We start from the raw sequence: 20830 nt of genomic DNA, 5'->3' as shown, positions 1-20830 counted from the left end.
AAATTATATCTATCAAGAGGCCTATGGCCTGGTGGTTAGCTTGCTGGCCGTCAGGCCAGGGGACCCCGGTTCAAATCCCGGGGTCCCCGGGAAAAGGAAGTTTTTTTTTTTTTTTTTTTTTTTTTTTTTTTACTAAGTTTTTTAACAAAATTGTGCATGCCCACCTGGAATTGAACCCAGGTCCTTGTGCATAGCAGTTAGTGTCCTTAACCGCTATGCCACGGCACTTTCTTGAAAGAATGTGCTCGTTTCTAAATGTTAAACCTTCCATTGTTTGGACTTAGAATATTTTTCAGCCAAACTGTGTACTGGAGATGGGCAAGGGTAGAAGTCCTTGAGGCTTGAAGTCTGAGAGCTGATAGGAAGGGTAGAGTGGATGGCTGGGGGCTTGGGACTATCAATATTACGGCTCTGAGGATCCTATGGGTTGAAGGATGTAGCCTCTTAATGTTCCATACTGCTATTGGGTTTATTGTAGCCCTTATAAGATTGAGACTAAAAGGCTCCAAGAGGGAACTTTATGCAAGGAGCTTGGAAGATGTTCAAGACAAGCAGGGCTTCCATGTAGGATGAGGCTGTAATGTAAAATTTAAAGATGGTAACAGATGTAAACTCTGGCAGTGTAAAATGGTCCAGATTAGGAGAAGGGTAAAGTGGCAAAGTACTACAGTTCTACAAATAGATATACATGTACAAACAAGTTCTTCTGCTAGTTTACATAAATGAGCATTTATTTCACTTGCAAATAGAAATTAGCTGGTTATAGCAATAAATGGTGATTGTTTGACATACACACAAAGCGCTTTGCAAGGTAATATTTTCAAATGAAATAAATTTCATGTCAGTGCTAAAAGGTCCTTAGAATGCACTGAAAGGTGTTTAGTTGGCCACAAAAAACTAGTCTTATGACTAAAAAATTAAAAAATTGTTTAAATCAAATATTTCTTTCATACACAAAGTAAGGCCCTTAGAGTGTTTTCAAAAATTACATTTTTGCAGCAATGACCTTTCAGCACTGAGCCAACAATTTGCGACTTGCAGTTTTGTGATAATTTCAAGTGAAAGACTTTTTTCTAATGCTCTGGCAAATTGGATGTGCAACTTGGAAAATACAAAATGCACATGGAAGTTTGTCAAAGGAAAAACTTGTAAAGATGAACAAAGAAATTGACTGGAGTGGGATTTGAACCTGCGCCCTCTGGAACACCGTACGAGTGTTCTACAAACCAAGCTATCCAGCCCTATGTTGGTGGTTCTTCCCATTTGTCAATATCTGTGTTCGGGGGGGCAAACTTGTTAAAAGTGAGGTTCAAAACAGCCACTGGGTTGACTGAACAGTGCTGGTATCTTGGCTGCCTGAATGGGAACTCCATTCAATTTTTAGTGTAATAGTTACAAGCTTTTTTTTTCATGTAATAGTTACAAGCTTTTTTTTCATGTAATAGTTACAAGCTTTTTTTTTCATGTAATAGTTACAAGCTTTTAGTCCTCAAAAGAAGTAGTATCAAAGTGTCTAGAGTCTTTCCAAATGGTAATTATTTGCAAATTTTGAAGAACATGTATAGCATGTCAATAACTTAATGTAAACATGAATGTTTTTAAATTTGCATTAATATGAGCCAATGATAAAGAACAAATGTGTTAAAAAGTAAACTGACCACTTTTCTATCTAATTTACAGAGTACCTCTTAATTCATGAATAATTTGGATGCAAGTACAGTACAGCATTACTATACTGAATGATTCGGTATATGGAACATGTCTCTTGGCTCCCAAATTTTCTGTGCACTTTTACTGAACATCACAAATTTGCTTTAAATTAAAAAAAAGAAATTAGGACTGATGACAGTGACTCAAAAGTTCAGATGTCAATAAACTCCGAAATTGGAACAGCCATGTTATGAGCCCATAGCAAAACAAGCTGCTGCACAAGAGAATCTGTTTTACACGAACAAGAACACACATGTATGTACACGTATGTGTAACAAGTGACATTTCAACATAGGAAATAGCACCCTCTTTTTTTCTGCAAATAACGCTCTCTTTTGCCAGGATATTTCCCCTTTTTTATGGAAATGGGAACATTTTGATTTTTAGGCCTCATGCAAGGATTGGAACAGTACCAATGAAATCGTAATAGTTGGGGAGGTATGCTACACCAAGCATTGTGTATGGACCCCGCCCTGTTCATTATAGCAGCATTGTACTTTATACCAATATACACTACTCAAAAAAAAATTAAAGGATCAGATATTTGTCTTTGAAAATTTCAGCCAGGTGTGTACCTCATTGACTTCACTTATTGTACACTGAAGTTCATGTTCATGCTTGGTTGAGCACCATAGACGTGACAGAATGTGAGACAATGCAACTGCTTAGTTGTGTTTCAGAGCCCAATTAGCTGGAAAGGTAAAAAAGCATTGGGTGATGTGTATTGCTTATGTATTGCACAACTTCAAAATGGCCACCTTTCATTCTCTTTGCACATGGAATGACTCTGAGGCAAGGGGGTGAGAGACTGGGAGTGTCTCAGAGAGCTGGGGGGGGGTTACAATGACATGAATGAGCTGCCCAGCACTATACAACCCTATCGTTGTACAATAATGTACATGCATGTGTCTCACTTTAGGACATTTTGAGAAAAAGTGACTGAAATATTGGACCTTACACCATTTTGTGTTTAGGTTTTGGAAAACTGTGAAGCTGTTTTGTTTTTAATGCCCTGACAACCATAAATTAGATTTTTTTTGTAGAAATCATCATATTTACAGATAATTATAAAAATATGTGATTTGGGGGAAGATTTGCAAACAGATACATGTCAGACATTGCATTATTTTACTGAATAAAAGGGTCTCAATGGTTACATGTAATTTTTTCATGTGGAGATAGATACATCTTCAAAGTGCTTCATTTCTGTGATTCTAAATCACAAATAGTGCCCTCACATTACTTCGATATCATACCTCATAAACATTGCCCTCGTAGTACCGTGATATCATTCTAACTCATCAACAGCGCCCTCACATTACCAAAATATTATTCTAACTTGTAAACAGCGCCATCACATCATTTTCAGGGCCGTAAAGGACCTAGACAAGGTGCTGACCAAAGTTTTTTTTTCAGCGTCGTGAGACTTCAGTACTCTGTCGTGGAAGTTTCTTGTTTTGATGCCAGAAAATAGCCACATTAAATGATGCTCGTTTTTGCGATGTGAATACCTCTTGTTTAAATTATTGATCACTACATATGATCCTTTGATCCTTTGAGTAGAGTTTAAATGCAGATAGACTTGCTCCATCATTAAGGTGGAAGCAAGGAACTGCATCTCTGAGAAGACTTAGTCCTTTCCTTGCCTTTTTGGGAATCAGTGCCAAAGATTCTGATGAGGATCCCTCATGCAATCTTGGAAACTGTTCCTCCTCAGTGACTGAGGTGAGATCTGGCATCTATCTGAGTTACTTCCTCTCCTTGACAATCTCATGAATCATCTCTGTGTAGTCCATGGGATCTTGTCCTCCTCCCTCCTCTCCAGGTTGACGGAGGCGAGGGCGCTCTTCTCATCAGCATCATGGTCGGCTTCTCCTGGGGCATACCCACACCTTTCATATGAGGAGGTCTGGGGAAGAAATTAATCACAAAAGGAAATAAGTTGCAGCAGGAATTGAGGCATTTCTTAAAAAATTCCAGGATCCTTGTATGCTCCTTGTTTTTACACCTTTTATTTCATTAACCCTAACAGTACCAGGCATTGTTGGGCTAAGAGTACTCAGTAATACAAAATGCTACGTAACACTCTGAGCCTGAAGGACCTAGTGCTACAAATTACTACTTCTGGCTAGGTTATTTCCATTGTTTAGTTATTTCCAAACTGTTTAGTGTCTGTTGCTTTTCATCCATTTTCATGTCAGAAAAATGAACTATGACAGGAGGATTCCGTTGACTCTGCTGACCAATTTTATTACTTCTGAAAGGGTTTAACCTCATCCCTATCGTCTTGCTTGGTTGACGCAATGCACACAACCAGCTCTAGGTCAGGGCTGCTGTGAAACCTAGCCACAAGCACCCAAGGGTGGATCCAGGACCCAGGTTTTTGGGGGAGCAGGGACAAACTTGATTCTGGGGGCCAATTTTTTTTTAATTTTCAAACTAAATAGACCAAAAAGACCCTTTCATTTTTTTCAAATGACCCCAACTGGCCCCTCCCCCCTTTCACCGATTCATCCTTGCAGAAGGCCGGCAACGATATGAAACACAGGACTCTTACCTGTGCTACTTATGAGGTAACCTGCCTCTTCGCTTTGGAGATTTCATTGGTCAATCCACTCGCACCACGTAGGCAGTATATTCACCTGGTAATGAGGCCTTCCCAAATCTAAACTCAGGGAAAAATGACAAAAAAGCACGACGGAAAGGTCGCGTAAGGTTTTTCAGTCACACTGTAATAATAATTTTCCCCCAAATGAGCAAAACTTAACAAATTGTGAAAACTCTGGCTGTGTGAGTGGAAATTTCTTGAAAAACCTCTGAATTTTACCCCTAAGATTTGGGGGGGAGGGGAGAGGGAGTCTACCTCCCTTTACCATATTTTCCAATATTATCAAGGTGCAAATTTTCCAGAAGCCTTCTGGAATTTTTTTAAGTAACTCCTTTTGGTCATTCTGACACCATTTTTGTGAAAATCCAACATACCGTTCTTAAACAGCACCTTTTTTCCGAGAGAGGTCAACCAAGAATGTATACTTTTCTGTCGCCATTTCCAACTTCCAAGTGACTGTCAAACTATATGACGGATTGAGATAAAACTTTAATGTTCGTATTGAGAAGGAAAGTTTATAACAAAATCCTGCATTGGACAGTCCAATTCTTGGGGGATTGCCGCGGGCTGTGAGGTGGTCCAATGTAACCAAGCCCTTTTAGGGTTAAGACGTTAGGAAGTACCAGGGCCAAATCTACTTGCAAAAATTAATTTCTTCACAGATGGCAAATATGATGAACAAGTGACAGCTTTTGTACCTGTTGTTTCCTCCATCCACTGTTCTTGTTCCTCATCACTGTCAGAGTGGCTGTCACTTGGGTCATCATTAGAATTGAGTCTCTTTTGAGCCCGCTTCTTGAGAAGAACAAAAAGGAGATAAAATACGGATGTCATCACTGACTCTAGGTGTTAACTTCAGCAGTGAAAACAAACAGTGGTAAATGTAAGCAGTATCTTCCTTAGTGGAAAGCTGCACTGAATTGTTGACTTTGTCAGACAAAGGAAGTCACAGTACAAAGGTTTTGTGTAGAATTGTTAATTTTGTTTCCCGATATCTAGGGCCTTTTTACACACAGTCTTTAGACAAAGTACATGTACTTACCTTCTCTGTCTGTGCTACGGCTAACATCAGAGTCATCTTCATCATTTTCTGTGAGGCCAAACTTGTCAGAGCTGACAGTGTAGACAAGTAATGATTATTTAAGCAGCAAGACGTAAGGACAGCTTAGAAAGACGGTGGTTCCTAGAAACCTTTCTGAATCCTAAAACTCCTCCCCAGTATGATTCATTCTACATAATTCTACGGACACATCAAGTCCCATTTGAATTCAAAAAGGCTGGGCTGGGCTCTACCTTCCTCAATCTTCCACAAATATCCTGGTAGATTTTGAAGGATCTGGGAAGGTTGGCATTAAGACACATGTAATAGTATGGGGGAAAATGAGTAAACTTACAGGGATAAAGTTTACTTTCTCAATCCAGCTTTTCATTGAATAACCTGGTGCTGGGAAGGAACTTACTCAGGTTCTGTGCTCTCCACTGATGCTGCCCTCTCATTGGCCACTTGCTATATCATCTACTCTTAATGACTTCCTCCTGCAATAAAAACAAAAACATGCATCACTTCAGCTTTTACTGTTGTCACAGCAACATCCTTCATTTATTGTTGAAGCCCCCTAACTGTGCACCCCCTTTGGTGCCGTTTGATTTTTTGCCTGCAGTGCCTTGCCGGAGCAACATTTCTACCTCAAATTAACAGACATTTCATCCAACTCCAACTAATCTAATTCAAAACTCTGGAATTTACTCACCCACTACAACTTTCCAATAAACTTTATATTTTGGCTCAGTTTTCCTATTTTTTTTTCCGTTCAGTGCAAAATGGACACTTCTAAACCAGCCCAAAAATTGAAAATAATTTTTCAACAAACTTTTGTTTAAGTGTATGTAAATTGAGATAATAATAGAAATTATCCAGTATACAGAACTTCTCAAATGTTCATGTGAGGTTTTGGGCAAATTTTTCTAGTGTTTGGTTATACAGGGTTGCAAGAAAGACAGGAATTTTGCCTTCTTATTCGAGGCAAGTACTTCTCAAATGTTTATGTGGGGTTTTGGGAAATTTTTTCTAGTGTTTGGTTATACAGGGTTGCAATGCTATCTGTATTTTGAATCCAGCCTTTGAGGTATGTCGATGACCGGTGATGCAAATTTTCATGCGAGAGCAAGCTTAAAGTACCTAGCTACATGTATAACTCTTGAAAACTGTGTAATTAATGCCAGTTTTTAGACTTTAAGACCAATCTTATTTTGAAAAATTGGAGGCTTTACTCACGCATCTTCCATTTTCTTATCAACAATGACACTGTACTGAACAATCTGTGTGCATCACAGGCTCGGTGCACATGCGCGGGCCAATGGCCAATTTAGCAAGGTCAGTTTGTCCATATATGGAGGAGGGGGTGGAATCTTATTTTTATCACACGAGTGGTCTTTGAGCCATGTGACTGGAGTGATACCATCAGGCCAAATACTATGCTAGCTGTGGCAGGTTAAACACTGCCACCTCCAAAAATAGTCCAAATGACGTGCGGAACTAGCTCGGCTATGCTGTCCCTTGGCTGTCCCTGCATGTGCACTGTGTGATGCACACAAAATGTACGATACGGTGCGATCGTTGGGAAGAAAACAGCAGAATGCGGAGGAAACCCTCAGTGATTTTTGGTGTAGAAACCTCCTTAAGCCTGGGTACCTCAAGCTTAATGGCTGCTGTCATTCTCAAGGGAAAATTTGATTGAAAAAAGCAGAATTTGTGACACTTATCTACTCCCAGAACTGAAGGGTCCGACGTCCACCCTGCTTGTGGACATTGGACCCAGCACAAACTCGTGACAGACTAATGACTTCAGGCAGTTTGCTATGAGTAACATGTTGCACTTCAGTACAACCTTCAACTCATTAAACTGTAAACTACTAAGTCAATCATGGAAACTTTCAGAATTCCATGAACAGAATGAATTTGCATGATTCCGTGCAAATCCTTTTGTATTTGGACAATCAGCCTACCTTTACCAACATACCAAGGAGCGTTCCAATTAAACCCTATCATGTCCTGTTTCCCATTTTGCACATGCCGCGGCACCACAGGCATATAAAGGCGTAGACCACCAGTCTTGCACAGTAAAATAAAGTTAAAAATCAGGGAGGGGGGCTTGGACCAGGTCCTGGTAGCCAATTAAGTTCTCATTGTTTGAATCTGAGTCCAAGTCTAAGTTCCAAATCCTCTGATCTCCACAACAGCTGACAACAACTCAACACGGAAGTTCCTAGTAAATCAGGAACCAAGTTCTTAATTGACTTTTGTGTCAGGCTGAACTAAATAGGCTAACATACAATATATTTGTATGTTTATAAAGTGTAGGCTACATGCCATGTTAGATTTCTGGAAATACTTATATGCCAAAGTTTGTCAAGCTGACAAGAAAAACTGGGATTTTGCCTTTTTATCAGTGGTAATTAGTGATGCATCCAAGTGCCTGGCCTTCCCAAATTACAAGGCCAGGCATCTCATGCACATGTCAGTTGGCCTACATGTGTAAATAAAGTGTACATGCAATGTCAGAATTCTGGAAATACATGTACTTTAATACAGGTATGCTAAAGTGCGCTGAAACTAGCTTGGAAGATTTTTATTCATGCTGCAGCCAAGTGCCTGCCTTCAAGAGTTGACAAGACTGACTTGACTTGGGACCAAGTTGACCCGAGATGGAGTTGACTCGGAGTGAGTTGATTCCAGACCAAGTTGGCAACTTCACACTGACTCTGATGAGTATACAGTGTGTGTACATTGCCATGTTTTGCTGGACCATATCCAAACCTTTAAAAAGGCAATTCGTAAGAGTCCAAGTTGCACAGACTATTACTGACTGATCTGCATCATCCTGATGCAGTCGCATCAATTATCATTTCAACAATTCAAATATGCACAGCATGCCAAAGTGAAGTTGGGCCTGTTGGGCTTGTATCATATTATGGGATGGCCTAGTATTACAGGGGAGCACAAATAATAGCACTGTGCAAGATGTGTGCAAAATCCCAGTGGGCATATAGGCCTACTAAAGTTACTCATGTCATTTTGACAGAAATGGGCCATGCACATGATGTACTGTAGCCAGTGGAGTGTAGGCATGCCTAGTGTTGATCCCAGTCCTGCATGTAGGATTAGTCTCAACATGGTCTTTTCCTTTATCCATGGTCTCCTCTCTCTCAACTGAAGAACTAGGCCTATGAATTTTATTCCTGTAAAGTGTGGAATAATAAAAGCAAAATCCATTGTACTTACTCCATCAATGTCATCACGTAGGTGTGCAGCGATTCCTCACAGACTAATTTCTTGATGATACACGAAGTCGCGAAATGAGCCAGATTACAGTGACCATCGTGCGCTCAGTATACCGCACAGGTGCACGTGTGCCACCGCATCGCAAATACATGTTTGCAGTGTGTCTGTTCGTAGTCGGTCCGCCATATATCCGTGTTCTGTAAATGGGCTTTCGATGCAGTGTGAGTTTTGCCTAGTGACGTCATACACAGACTGCCTGGCTTATAGCCATAGACGCGTACAGCACACATGCGACTGCGAAAATACAATACGTGTATGATAGCGGGAAGGAACAGAATCAATGTGACTGAACAAAGGAAAGGAACCAGCGTCAGGTGAGAGAAGAACGAGGACTCGACCTGGTTACAAAATCATAGTATTCTTACAATTGGGGTTCTCACAAGAATATGAAAAGCATAAATGTGAAGCTAGCTTTGAACTGAAAGGCCATCCTGATAGTCACTAGCTTGCAAAAGTTTTTAAAGCCAGATTCACGAACTAAAAAATCTGGTTCGCTGTGATTTTGTTGTGTTACAGCAGTTCACTGACTAACCCAAAGTCCAGTTGATATTCGAATAGTGTAGAATTTAGTAGGGTTTAATGGTGTTGATCCAAATCAGTTTATGATATGTCAAAGATCGATACTGGCTTCTAATGACCATGTTGCATAAAATGGCTGAATATTACCAGTACTTTAAACTTCTTGCACTTTTGGCTTTATCATCTGTGTCAATACAGACATCCATTGCAAATATATATGTTGGGTATATCTTCAGGAAAACCTACGTTGGCAAGTGTCTCCATACGAGACCATGGCATGTACATGTATTGAACACTGGCTGTGGCTCTCCTCTGCTGCCTCTTTTGATCAAAACTCGAAGCCCTAGTCACAGGGGACAGGACCAGATTATGGCTTCCTCTGTCATACGCCACCCCCTACAATCTCATGTATTAACTAAATTGGTACACTGGCAGTGCTGGGTGAACGTACGTGATTCATGATTACTTTGAACAACAATGCTATCCTGGAGCGTTCACATATCAGGCACATTTATACTGTTCAGGTTCACATCCAGAGCATACTAGTCTGTAGTTTTAAGTTTGAGTGCTTAGCGAGTGACTGGTAATAATCATGGTGAAACAGAAATGAAATAAATCTGCAGATCCTGTCAGAAATTGGGAACAAATTTATACATGTTTCAAAAGACAAAACTACTTATTCTTCCAACATGTAGAACAATGTCCCGGTAACTCTCAGAGAATTATCTAATAAGAGCTACACTGCTATGATCTGTTTCATTCTTAACCTGTCAACTATTTTTTGATCCGTTTTCGAGATATCATCTCCCCAAACGAGTTTGACTCCCCACCCCCCCCCAAAATTCAGTTCTGGATCAACCTTTGTCACTGCTGAGTACATACCATCAAATGCATAAGCCTATGCTCGGTCTTCCGTACATGTACACGTGGATGAACTCTGAACTGTTCTGACTATGTTATATTTCTCCTAGCTTGGTTGTTATGAGGCAAGCAGTGACCCCCGTGATACAAATGCACATTCTGGCCTTACCCTAGCAGGGTTTTCACAACCTCAGTTGAGGTAGCAGGCCTTGCCGGGTTTTCCAGGCCTGCGGTAGGCCTTCTAGGTCAACCAACTCTAAAACTGTGCCGACTACCTATGCAGAGGTCTTCCTAGGTCATCTTGGGGTCATGGCAGCCAGTATAACAAGACGACCTCCGTGTTTTGACCTCCAGTAGAGTCAGTACAACCCCTAACATTGGCCCATCTACCATGCAGACTGTCTGCTGTCCTCCTGGGTCGTGATGAGGTCGATGATGGCCTGCATGATCCGGCCCTCCTTGGTGTCTTGACGCCAGCAGGTCATCCCTGGTTGGCTGATCTTCTGTTGCAGCAGCTTGTCCAGTTCACACCGGAGTTCCTGGCAATGTTGGGATATATCCACAAAAGTCAGCAATTTTCTTCTAGCACAGAGGTACATCTCTCAGGGCTTTGGGGCAAATGAAAAATTTTGTGGCTCTCAAAATGCCACAATGTTTTGTAATATACATGGCATTTTGCTTTTTAACCACTTGCAACCAGGGAGCCCAGTTTCAGGTACCTTGGATTTGTACGCATAGCCAGGGTGCCCGAAATTGGACGAAAGAGCTGGGCCTTGTAACAAAAGACTGTACTCTGAACAAAAGACTGAGCTGCTGGGAATTGCCAACATTTTTTTACGTCGTCAATAGCGGAGGAAATCTGTCATTGTTTTGAAAGATTATACCACTGTTTGTGGCATTCAGAGCGAGCGGATTACCACGGGGGACAAAAGCGCTCCACCACTCAAGTGATGAGTGATACAATACTGCTGCACGCTTATCTGGCCCCTATTGAAAAAATGCCAGCAGCGCACTGTTCTAGTTTTGGGAACAAAAGAAACTTATGTAAAAAACCACACAATCTGAGCTCTTTTTACAAAGTGGCAGGCCTCGCTGAAATACTCTGGCATCAATAGATGTTGTCTGTCAGATCAGAGTAGCCACCAGACAGTCACTCAATGGGGTTTAGGCATTCAGGAAAAGAAGACATGAATTTTCGAAGATTTTTGAAAATCGAAGATACTGAAAAATTGCCCGGTTTTAAACACAGTACTTCCAAAGGCACCTGGCATTAAGTGGTTAAATTGTTGATATCTGGAGTGCTTCAAACCAGTTAGTACAGTGCACAGCTTAACGTTAACATGGAAGGCAAAACTACAGCACTCACCAGAACAAAAAAATTGGTGCTGATTGAGTGAGCAGAGTAAGGTCCATGGAATACTAGTGCCTAGGGCTCATACCTGCATTGTCATACATCCTAGTAAAGTCCAATATCGCTATAGTGACCTCATCACTAGCCCCAAAACAAATCAATGATGCATCATCCAGCTCCTCATAAAAATCAAAGGCATGTTTCATGTTACTGGACACGTGACTGCGCTTGTGAGTTACCTTGCTTGTGCTGCACTTGTCATGTTCTCAACTACAATGACAAGCAAGTTAAACACTGTTCAAAACAGCATCCTCGGACGTTCCATTGAGGACCCCATGTTTGAGGACAGGGAATCAGTGATGGCTTACCTTGACTAAACGGGCTATTCTGGCCGGGGCGGAGAATTTGATGTAATCGTCGACGGTGATCATCTCCAGCCCTTCCTCTTCGGTGACACCGATCTTCCCGCCAAAGAACAGGAGAGGGTAGGGCTCTACAGCACTGGTGTCATGGAGAAACACCTGTGGGGGAGGGGAAGACAGAGGAACTGACAACAAACTTGGAGCAAGGATGGCTCATGAGGGGTGTCGGCGGAGGTGCACTCGAAGAAGTTAAAGGGGGTGAACTCAACAGCAGCCGTGTGCACCAGAGTGCACAAAGCAGGAGAATGACCACCAGGGGCCAATTTCACAGTGCTGCTTGAGCAAAAAATTTGTTTGAGCTTGAAAAAACCTTGCTGGACAAATCAGGTTACCAGCCCAAACGTTTTGTGATGTATATTGTTTTGGAATGGTATTTACCTGTCTTTTGGTTAGCATGACAATTATGTAGAGTTTGAAATGGTAAACTTTGTATATTAAGCAAGGTTTTTTCGTGCTTAAGCAAGTTCTGTGCTTAAGCAGCTCTAGGAAATTGGCCCCAGGGGGTTACATCAAACCGCACGTTTACCGAATCCAAGTGTTCGGGAAACACCACCCAACAGGTGCGAATGTCAGATGCACGTCTAATTACTCTCAAATATGTCACTGCAAGGTTAGTATCCATCTCACCAGAGTGCCAAAGGGCAAATGTTCCTTTCCCCTAAAATTTTTATTAAAGGAAGTGTTTCTACCTTTAATTTGTATGAAACAACAGTAGCTCCGTCAATCTCTGAACCGGAGTTATGACCGCAGGACTGGGTTTTTCGGCAGCACGATGATTTTCAACCAATTCTGCCCTTCACTAGTAAAATGCACATACATTTTATACGTGGAATTCTTTTACAGGCACCCGGCCCAAAAAAATGGAACCAGGTTTTGATATCGACGGGTTCACAGGCCTGAGTGACAGGCCCATACATGCCAGTTTCTTCCACTTTGGTCAGATCTCTTTGTGTCAACGAAAGCCACGTCCTTCCGACAGCCACACACAATGTCCAACAAGACTGACTTGTAACACAGCAAGCCTACAAATATTCCCTTGTAGGAAACCACCTCATAGAGGACATTTCTCACATATCATCCTGCCGCTAACCACACATTTATTACAAGTATACCTCATGCATATTCATGATCGAATACTGAAGTCTAATCGGACCATTCATCATTGAGCGCTATCTGCTATTTTGGCTGTTTGTCAAGGTCGCACACAAGCTTTTATGCACAGAGTAAATAGGCATGAGTAGATAAACTAGCACACAGTTACCTGTCTGCTAGTTCATGTAGTACTTTATTAAGCAAATGGGGAACTGTTCTATGGGCTAAACGTACGTACACTTGAAAAGATGGCAAGACAGGTAACTGTCGATCAACATTTTCTCAAGCTCAGTGACTTGTTTCACTTCACAGAGGTTAACTCAATATGTATGAGGTACAATAAAACCAATATAACATGGCTTACTTGGGTTGAATAGTTGATATCAACTCCCTCCCCCAGAGGGATAATATCAACTATTCAACCTCAAACCATGTTATATATGTATACTGTCCACTAGCATTTATACCAATGACAATGGGGCCTCACTTATGCACTCCTCATTATCCTCATTCAAGCATTTCTACAGAAAAGGTGAAAAATCGGCCGAATCCTCCTCATTCTCATGCCAAAATAAACACTGCTTCAACGGTGCAAGGGGGTGTCCCTCTTTTCCCACAGTGCAATACGAAATGGGGCTCTCCATGGTACCCCGCTGACGGTGCCCTGCATCGGGACTATACTCACGTTGGTGGATTTCAGCTTGAGATGGTAGAGGATCCAGTTGGTGGGGAAGTGAGCCTCGTCGGAGTTGACCGACTTGGGATGGATCTTGACCCGCCCATCTTGGGGAGTCATAATCTTAGCTGGCCTGCACAGTACAGACATAGAAACTCATGTCTCCTGATTTGCAAGTCATTCTAACAACAACTAAAGACTTTCTTTACATTTTTTTTTAAAGCAGTAACCATAATAATGATTTGTTTATTATGTGCATATTTTATGTGATAATATTCAAATGCCCTTAAAAAGACTTTAACTGGATACAGTGAAATAGTGTCAGTTGAGAATACATCCAAAACTTAAACTAATAAAAGGCATCAACAAAACCTTGATATTATTAAAGTAAACTTCGTTCATTTACAACTGAAAGACTGGAGAACAAAAATAACCACTGCGAAGATCTCTGGACAGACAACGGAGACAGAGGCTACATCCGTATCTGTTGAAGAGAGCTAGGATTATGTCTTTGCTGCATTCAAAACATGCAGAGACATGCTGGCACAAGACGCAGTCACAGCCCTGAAAACCCATGTCGAAGACACAGACACAAACACAAACAAGCAGGTGAATTAACCCCTGGAGGCTTTTTACCTGTGTCTTCCATCTCGCCTGTTGAATGAGTTCTTCTTCACCTGGGCCACATTCGGATACAGACCTGAACACAGTATAGCCTTGACTAGCTGCCTGTTGTCTGCATGAGAAAAACAATAAATAAAAACGACCTTCCAGGAGCCGACTATAAAACTGGGTTGGGGGTAATAGTCTAATTCCTCAGAGCCACCTGGGTTTATAGAATAGTCAACAGAATGAGTTTCATTATGATGTGAACTTGCGAAAAGGCCGTATCTGGCTTTGGGTGTCGCTTCCATGATCACAAACACGAAATTTCTCATTGTTTCAATTCTGTACGTCTTCGTCTTGCAGTGATTAGTTTTCAATTCTTGTCCTCAACAGAAACGCCATAACTGTCATACTTTAGCACCGTGCAAATGAGTACACAACATCTGAATTTGATGGTAGACTGAACACTCACACAACCTCAGGGATTCGACTTCAATGCTGAAAAAATCTCCCCAATGGCTCACCTGAGTTCCTGTTAGCTGCCCTCTGTTTGCAGGATTTCCCGGCCACGAAGCCTATGGATGCCAGCAGCTCACAGAACTGGGTCTTCATGTTGTCCAGCATCTAGTCCAAGATTGGGGAGAAAATAGAGGAAGAATATCTTTATTAGATCTAGAAAACGTCCTTCCATCGTGAACTTTACAGGTTGTCTTAAGGCAGTAAGGATTGTCAAATTCTAAGTCCATGTGCACTGCTGGTGGAAGACGTAAATTTGAATATTAGGGTTGGCCATTTGAAAACCTATTTCATTAGATTTCTGGCACACCCATGTTACGTTTTGTCCAAAACCTTGTACTTCTAATCTTACATTTCTATGCACTTGGACACTCGAAATAGGATTCAACTTCAACACAGACTTGAAGGGGAAAAAGTTCATTAGGTTGCTGTGGTGGGACTTGAACCCAAGACTCCTTCCTTACAATTCATGTTTTGGTAGAGCTGGAGAATCAAGCTGCATCAGCTCCTAATACCTTGAGGGTGGTGATGGACATGAAGTTCCTCCAGCAGTAATCACTCTCGGCCTGTCGTCCGCGGTCTCTGGCCTCTTCCCAGCCAGCCACGGCATTGACCAGCATGAGGTGGTCGCTGAACGTGTCCTCCGAAATGCGCTTACGCTGGGCGTCGGCCATCTCCTCCTTGCCCTGCAACAAATCGTCTAATTTCACTCCTGGCTCACTACCTAAAAGCAACCTAGCTTCATTTCTTTCTCATTCTTATGCCCATCTTGCATGAAGAAAGAGGAACAATTCAGCAGTCTTTCAAATCTTTTTCAAATCAAATTATAGTCAATCAAAATAGAAAACCTTGTTGGGCCAGATTTTGAAAGATTAACCACTGCACTACAGTAGGGCTGTGAAGAGAAACTTGATACCAAAACCTGAGAGAGAGAAAAAAATGATTGGACATGGAAGGGGGAAGTCTCAGAACACATCACAGCTATTAAAAGAGACGGTTGCCAACTAGGCTTAGAGCTGAAGGTATTAAGGTAAAGGCACTTTGTAATCATTGGTACGATGGAAAGCACTATATAAGCATTACCGTCACTATCAAATTATTACAAATTATTAATTATTCGCTCTTGAATATAAGGCAGACTCCGAGCCAAAGCAGATTTGGAGTCAGAATGGCAGTGATGCTGTGATGTGGAACATGTGGAGAGCAGAAAGATCTCACCAGTGGAATGACAAAGGGATCCTTGAAGCTAAGGCTGGCAGCAATGGTTAGGATGGGGTCCAGGCAGCAGAACATGGCACCGAAGAGAATCATGCGGCCGATGGTCGGGGAGACAGGGAGCCGGGCAAGGTGGTAACCCAGCGGGGTGAGTTCCTCATTCTCATCCAAAGCATTCTGGGAGAAAAAAAGAGAGAATATCACTTTAAAACTAAAACCCCATGACATTAAACCGAAAACACTGTATCATGCGACGTGGTCAGACCATCAGAAGACGAGGCACATGATCAGTCATGGAGTTAACCACAGGTATCAGAACGAATAATGACTCAGGAATGATATTGCCACAGTTGAACTGAACACCTTTTTACTTGAATTTAAAATGGAGGGTCTTGCATTCGTCTCACGGTGGTCTTGTGGGGTCTAGTGACCACCCAACAAGATCTTGACAACAACAATGCACTGAAAATCAAAAAGTGACCAATCAGAAAACACCGGATGAGGTTATAGTGAGACTGACCATCCGTGTTAGGCTTTCCAATGCCAGGTCCACTGCCCCAGGGTCAGGCTGCTGTAGGGCCTTCTCAATGAAGCCGTGGACACTACCAAGCTTCAGTGACTGTAGAGACAAAAAAAAAATCCCACGATGTCAGTGTGTGATCATGTTACTTGCAAACTGTAGCAACATTATTTTGTACATATAAACAGAGTGTGAGGTCATCAGTACGTGGACCAATCACCACGTCTGCCCACCTTGATTTGCAGGCAGAGTTCGTCCAGTGGCGTCCGCAGCATCTCCGGCAGCTGGTAGTCTGCCAGCATGGCCGCCTTAAGCTGGTTGTATAGATGATAGCACTCCCCGGGTTGCACTCTGGACATTTAGATCAAATGCACATTTGCTGTAATACACTCCCAACACCTGCAGCACCATACCCACCTGTTCAAGCTACATTTGAAGTTTTTTGCTCCCAAAATAAACAGACTTTTTAATGACATATCACAGCTGTTATCTATTATCTACTCATTCAAGCATACTAAATATTCATTCACATTCTGAAGGGACAAAACAATATTTTTTACAGACAAAAACTTGTAGAGGTGGACTTCGCTATTTGAGTACAAGTGATTTGTTTTCTGGTAATAAGATCAAAATATGTGCACATCTTATTCACGAGTGTCTACCCACTCTCCTTTCTTGCCATTTTTATGCTTATAAGTGGAGCTGCAGACAAAAAATGTGCATATATGAATAGATAATCAATACATTTGTATATATGAATAGCTAATGATATGTCTGCATACCTGCCAGCTCTCCCCCTTCTCTGACGGGCTGATGCTACACTGATCCACTCCGGCTTCAAGGTGCTGAGGTTGTTTTCCACGTCAAAGTTCCGCTCCTTGACGCGGCCCAGGTTGACGACGTACACCACGTCGTCAATGGTTATGCTCGTCTCGGCAATGTTGGTTGCTATGACGATCTTGCGGACGCCCGGCGGGGGTCGCTCAAATACCTGTATCGTAGTTTGTGAAAAGTTCAAGTAAGACTCATTGAGGTTCAACCGAAACTTATCCAAAAGACCAAAAGTGAATCTCACTGAATTTGTCACAGAAACCTGGCGTTTTATACAAATTTTACCATAGAGTATTCTACAGACATTTAAATAAAGCCAGAAATGTGTTGAAAACACCTCCTGCAACTGGCAACCAAAACATGATCTACAAAATAAGCGACAAGTTACAAGGAATCCTTTGTTACTTGCTCTTCAAAGAAGCACAATTCTCTCTGTTTTAACAGCTAGGCTACTTATATTACAATTTGCTCTAGATTTCAAAGACGCTGTACCAGTCAAAACCAACAGCGTTTGTCAATGATTCTGGCTGCATCCGAATCTCTTATCTAGAGCTAGGTCTAGGTCTTCACTCCATTAGAAATGCCTGGAGATGCGTAGACAATAGACCTAGCCGTAGCTCCGGAAGCCCGTTTCGGTCACGGCCTCTGTTTCTTTGTTTATCAACTTCATTCTAATCCCATAACTAATAACTGCTGTTATGTGATGCATGAAAAAATGAGAACCGATTTGATACAAAGTCACTCCAGACCTGAAGTTTGAGAGGCGTGGTAAAAACAAAAAATAACACCAACATTAGACAAGACCATCGAGTCGTGTTTGGGGAGCTGAAATGCTGTGCGTCCAACTTAATATCAGACCTGTCTTTGGTTGACTGTGGGCATCATGGAGTGCAGGGGAATGATGCGGAAGTTGTTGTTCCGGAACATCTGCTGCTGGGTCAGGAGGTCGTTCACTTTGGAGATCTGCTCCCAGCCTGGGAGGAAGACCAGAAGGGCGCCCTCCTAAAAAGAGAAGAATTTAGACGCAAAAGCAAATCATATCCAACGTTACTAAATTGGGAAAACCTATCTAACAGATTAATCGTTTTTAAAACGATTGAAATTCTTTTCAGATCAGCATATTCAAGATGTCTCAAGGTGTGAACCTAATATCATGTCTCAACAGTTTGCAGAAAAGTTGTATTCACCGAACAAGAAAATCATGCAGCTGCTTATTGACGTACTCTATGAAGGCATGGAGTTCATTGGATTAGATTGCTTTGAAATGAACTGGATTGGGACGGGTTGGGTGGAGTTGGGTTTGGCCGGACTGGGTAGGGTTGGGCTGGATTTGGTTGGATTAGGTTGGGTTGGGCCTGGTTTGATTGGGCTGGGCTGGGTTTGCTTTGGTTGGCTAGGGCTGGACCTGGTTTGATTGGGCTGGGCTTGGCTGGGTTGGGCTGGAATTGGTTGAGTTTAGTTGGGTTAAGTTGAGTTGGGCTGGGTATGGGCTTGGCTGGGTTGAGTTGGCTGGATTGGGCTGGGTTCAGACCATGGGCTGTCTGGGTGGACACACAGTGTGAACTTTGCTGGTAACAATAATGAATAAAATTACTGGCCACTCGTACCAACAAGATCAATGAAATACTGGGAACTCCTTATGAACTGACCGGTTTGTTAAGGCAGATGTAACGAATAACAGAAGAAACCATCTCCAGATCCATGTTCTCATGGTCCATGTTCTCGAGATGATACACCACCTCTTCAGGATATCTACCAGAATACACCAAAACAACCTCAACAGTCGGGTAGAAAATATACAGGAGACCAATAACAAGAGACCAGATGGGTGATGGTGGAAAACCTCGTACTTAGAATGTGTTTCTTGAAGTCAGGAGATTGCTATCTTTGCTTGCTGGTTTATGAATATTCATGTTTCCTCCTTCTCTAATAATAAGCACATTCTACAAATACAAAGAGTTGCTAATGCAGTGCTAACACAGTGTTCAATGCAATGACTTTACTTAATACATGAACTAGTGAGATTACATAAAAAAACAGAAAATGGCAACAAAGGGAGGTCTTAGGTTCTCCTGCCTTCCACTCTGAGGATGTATTTTATATCTGATACACCCACTGACTTGCATACTATGTACCTAACTTACAACTGAATGTGCACAAAACGGTGCTTGTCTTGTGTATTAGGGAAGACCACCGTGATGAAAGTGACATCCACAACACCAAATGTATGCTTTTCATTTTTTGGAGTGTGCTCTTATGGGATTGTTGATTTGAGCAGCATCTGTGTAGCTTACGTTTGTCGCATTTCGACGATGTAGTTGCTGAACCTCTCCCTGAATTCCTCGTCTTTCTTCAGCTCATCCTCCCGGTAGCGCTTCCCACGTCGAAACTTCAGCCACACCGGTTCGTGTCTCCTACGCTGCTCAGGAGGATGATACCTGTTCAACAAACGAACAAAGATAAGTTTTTCAAAAGGAGATAGGAATAAGAAGTCTGTCATATAGAAGGAGAAGGTATTTGGTGAAATGCAACAGGTTTCTGAAGACACACGTCGTGATGTTGTACACGGTACATTCAAAGTTGTTTAAAAAAATGGGTTGGTAAGCTGATCTTGATAAATTTTCACCTGTACTTTCATTTCTTCTCAATGTTTTACAGTATACTATGTGCTTTCAAGTTCACCTATGCACAAAGTATGACCTGTCCGCCAAAACTATACCTGTCTGTATCCTGGACTGTGAAAACAGCCCAACTGTTAGTGTAATAAGGTTTTGATATCTCCTTTTCTTTTAGGTACACAGATTAAGCCACTAGTGTAACACCGACAGATTTCAGAGGTTAAAAGAAGCTTCCCAAGTCTGTGTTTGCCTTACTTGGTCATCTGAAGAACGTCCTCCAGCCAGTACTCCAGGACGGGGAAGGTGAAACCAGGAATGTTGGCCATCGGGCAACCGTGGAAGTAGGCTGAGAACAGTTCGGCATTGAGGGTCGCACTCATCAGGATTAACTTGAGCGTCGGTCTGAAAACGAGAGAAACATTTGGTTATCGACCACGATCACTGGGCCGACAGGATTCCTGCATCCAGGAACTGCTACAAGCTCGATGATCAGGGGTATCGTAAAATCACGTGAAGTGGCTTGATCCTCATCAAAAAAACATATCTTCACCCAATTTATCACTGTAACTCAATTCAAATCTTTTCACGAGACAGGCAAAGGTTGAAATATTCAAATCACATCCTGTTTTTCCCTTTCGTCCACTGTCACAGACAACAATATCTACTGTTGCATCAGACTTGAAGCAACTGGCCAACACTGCCAAACTCAGTGGTAAATTGCCATAGATCTGTGCGAGTATCAAGCAAACTCTTCCTCAACCTTCCTCTCTGTACCTTTTGGGAAGAATATCCTTGAGAATGACCAGCAGGAAGTCAGAGATGATGTCTCTCTCATGAACCTCGTCCAGAACAACGTGGCTTACGCTTTGCAGAAGTCTGTCCCAAACAGATGTATTTAAATTAACATTCTATTCAACGTACACAAAATACAGATGCTTCTTGT

At 42.0% G+C, this 20830-nt stretch overlaps 1 protein-coding gene and 1 long non-coding RNA gene across 4 annotated transcripts in view; both read right to left on the bottom strand.

Annotated features, from left to right (window-relative positions):
- Nucleotides 1–701: 701 nt before the first annotated feature.
- On the bottom strand, nt 702–9060 carry LOC110985527 (uncharacterized). 2 transcript variants are annotated; one of them, XR_002599004.2, is made up of 5 exons: nt 5779–9060; nt 5361–5431; nt 5017–5113; nt 4268–4375; nt 702–3619 (listed from the first exon to the last, which is right to left on the bottom strand). It is a non-coding gene; the product is annotated as an uncharacterized LOC110985527 (long non-coding RNA). The 2 variants fall into 2 exon arrangements; XR_015428254.1 differs by having other exon boundaries at nt 5017–5110.
- A 147-nt stretch (nt 9061–9207) lies between these two features.
- Nucleotides 9208–20830, bottom strand: part of LOC110978458 (ATP-dependent DNA/RNA helicase DHX36-like) — a 17463-nt gene continuing 5840 nt past the window's right edge. For both annotated transcript variants that reach the window (XM_022233479.2, XM_022233488.2), the window contains 15 exons: nt 20662–20763; nt 20143–20289; nt 19564–19707; nt 18919–19021; nt 18128–18271; nt 17221–17429; nt 16672–16789; nt 16439–16537; nt 15922–16095; nt 15219–15389; nt 14712–14811; nt 14218–14317; nt 13591–13714; nt 11760–11912; nt 9208–10579 (listed from right to left, as the gene is read on the bottom strand). In XM_022233479.2, the coding sequence (XP_022089171.2) occupies nt 10427–10579; nt 11760–11912; nt 13591–13714; nt 14218–14317; nt 14712–14811; nt 15219–15389; nt 15922–16095; nt 16439–16537; nt 16672–16789; nt 17221–17429; nt 18128–18271; nt 18919–19021; nt 19564–19707; nt 20143–20289; nt 20662–20763 (2041 nt within the window). In that variant the 3' untranslated portion in view covers nt 9208–10426. The remainder of the gene's footprint in view (nt 10580–11759; nt 11913–13590; nt 13715–14217; nt 14318–14711; nt 14812–15218; nt 15390–15921; nt 16096–16438; nt 16538–16671; nt 16790–17220; nt 17430–18127; nt 18272–18918; nt 19022–19563; nt 19708–20142; nt 20290–20661; nt 20764–20830) is intronic.

The sequence above is a fragment of the Acanthaster planci genome, linkage group LG18 (assembly GCF_054643075.1).
Source record: "Acanthaster planci isolate LZ-2023a linkage group LG18, COTS_SCS, whole genome shotgun sequence".
In the NCBI taxonomy this organism is placed as follows: domain Eukaryota; kingdom Metazoa; phylum Echinodermata; class Asteroidea; order Valvatida; family Acanthasteridae; genus Acanthaster; species Acanthaster planci.
Note: the sequence above shows the minus strand (reverse complement) of the source record. Positions and strands in the feature narration are given on the sequence as shown.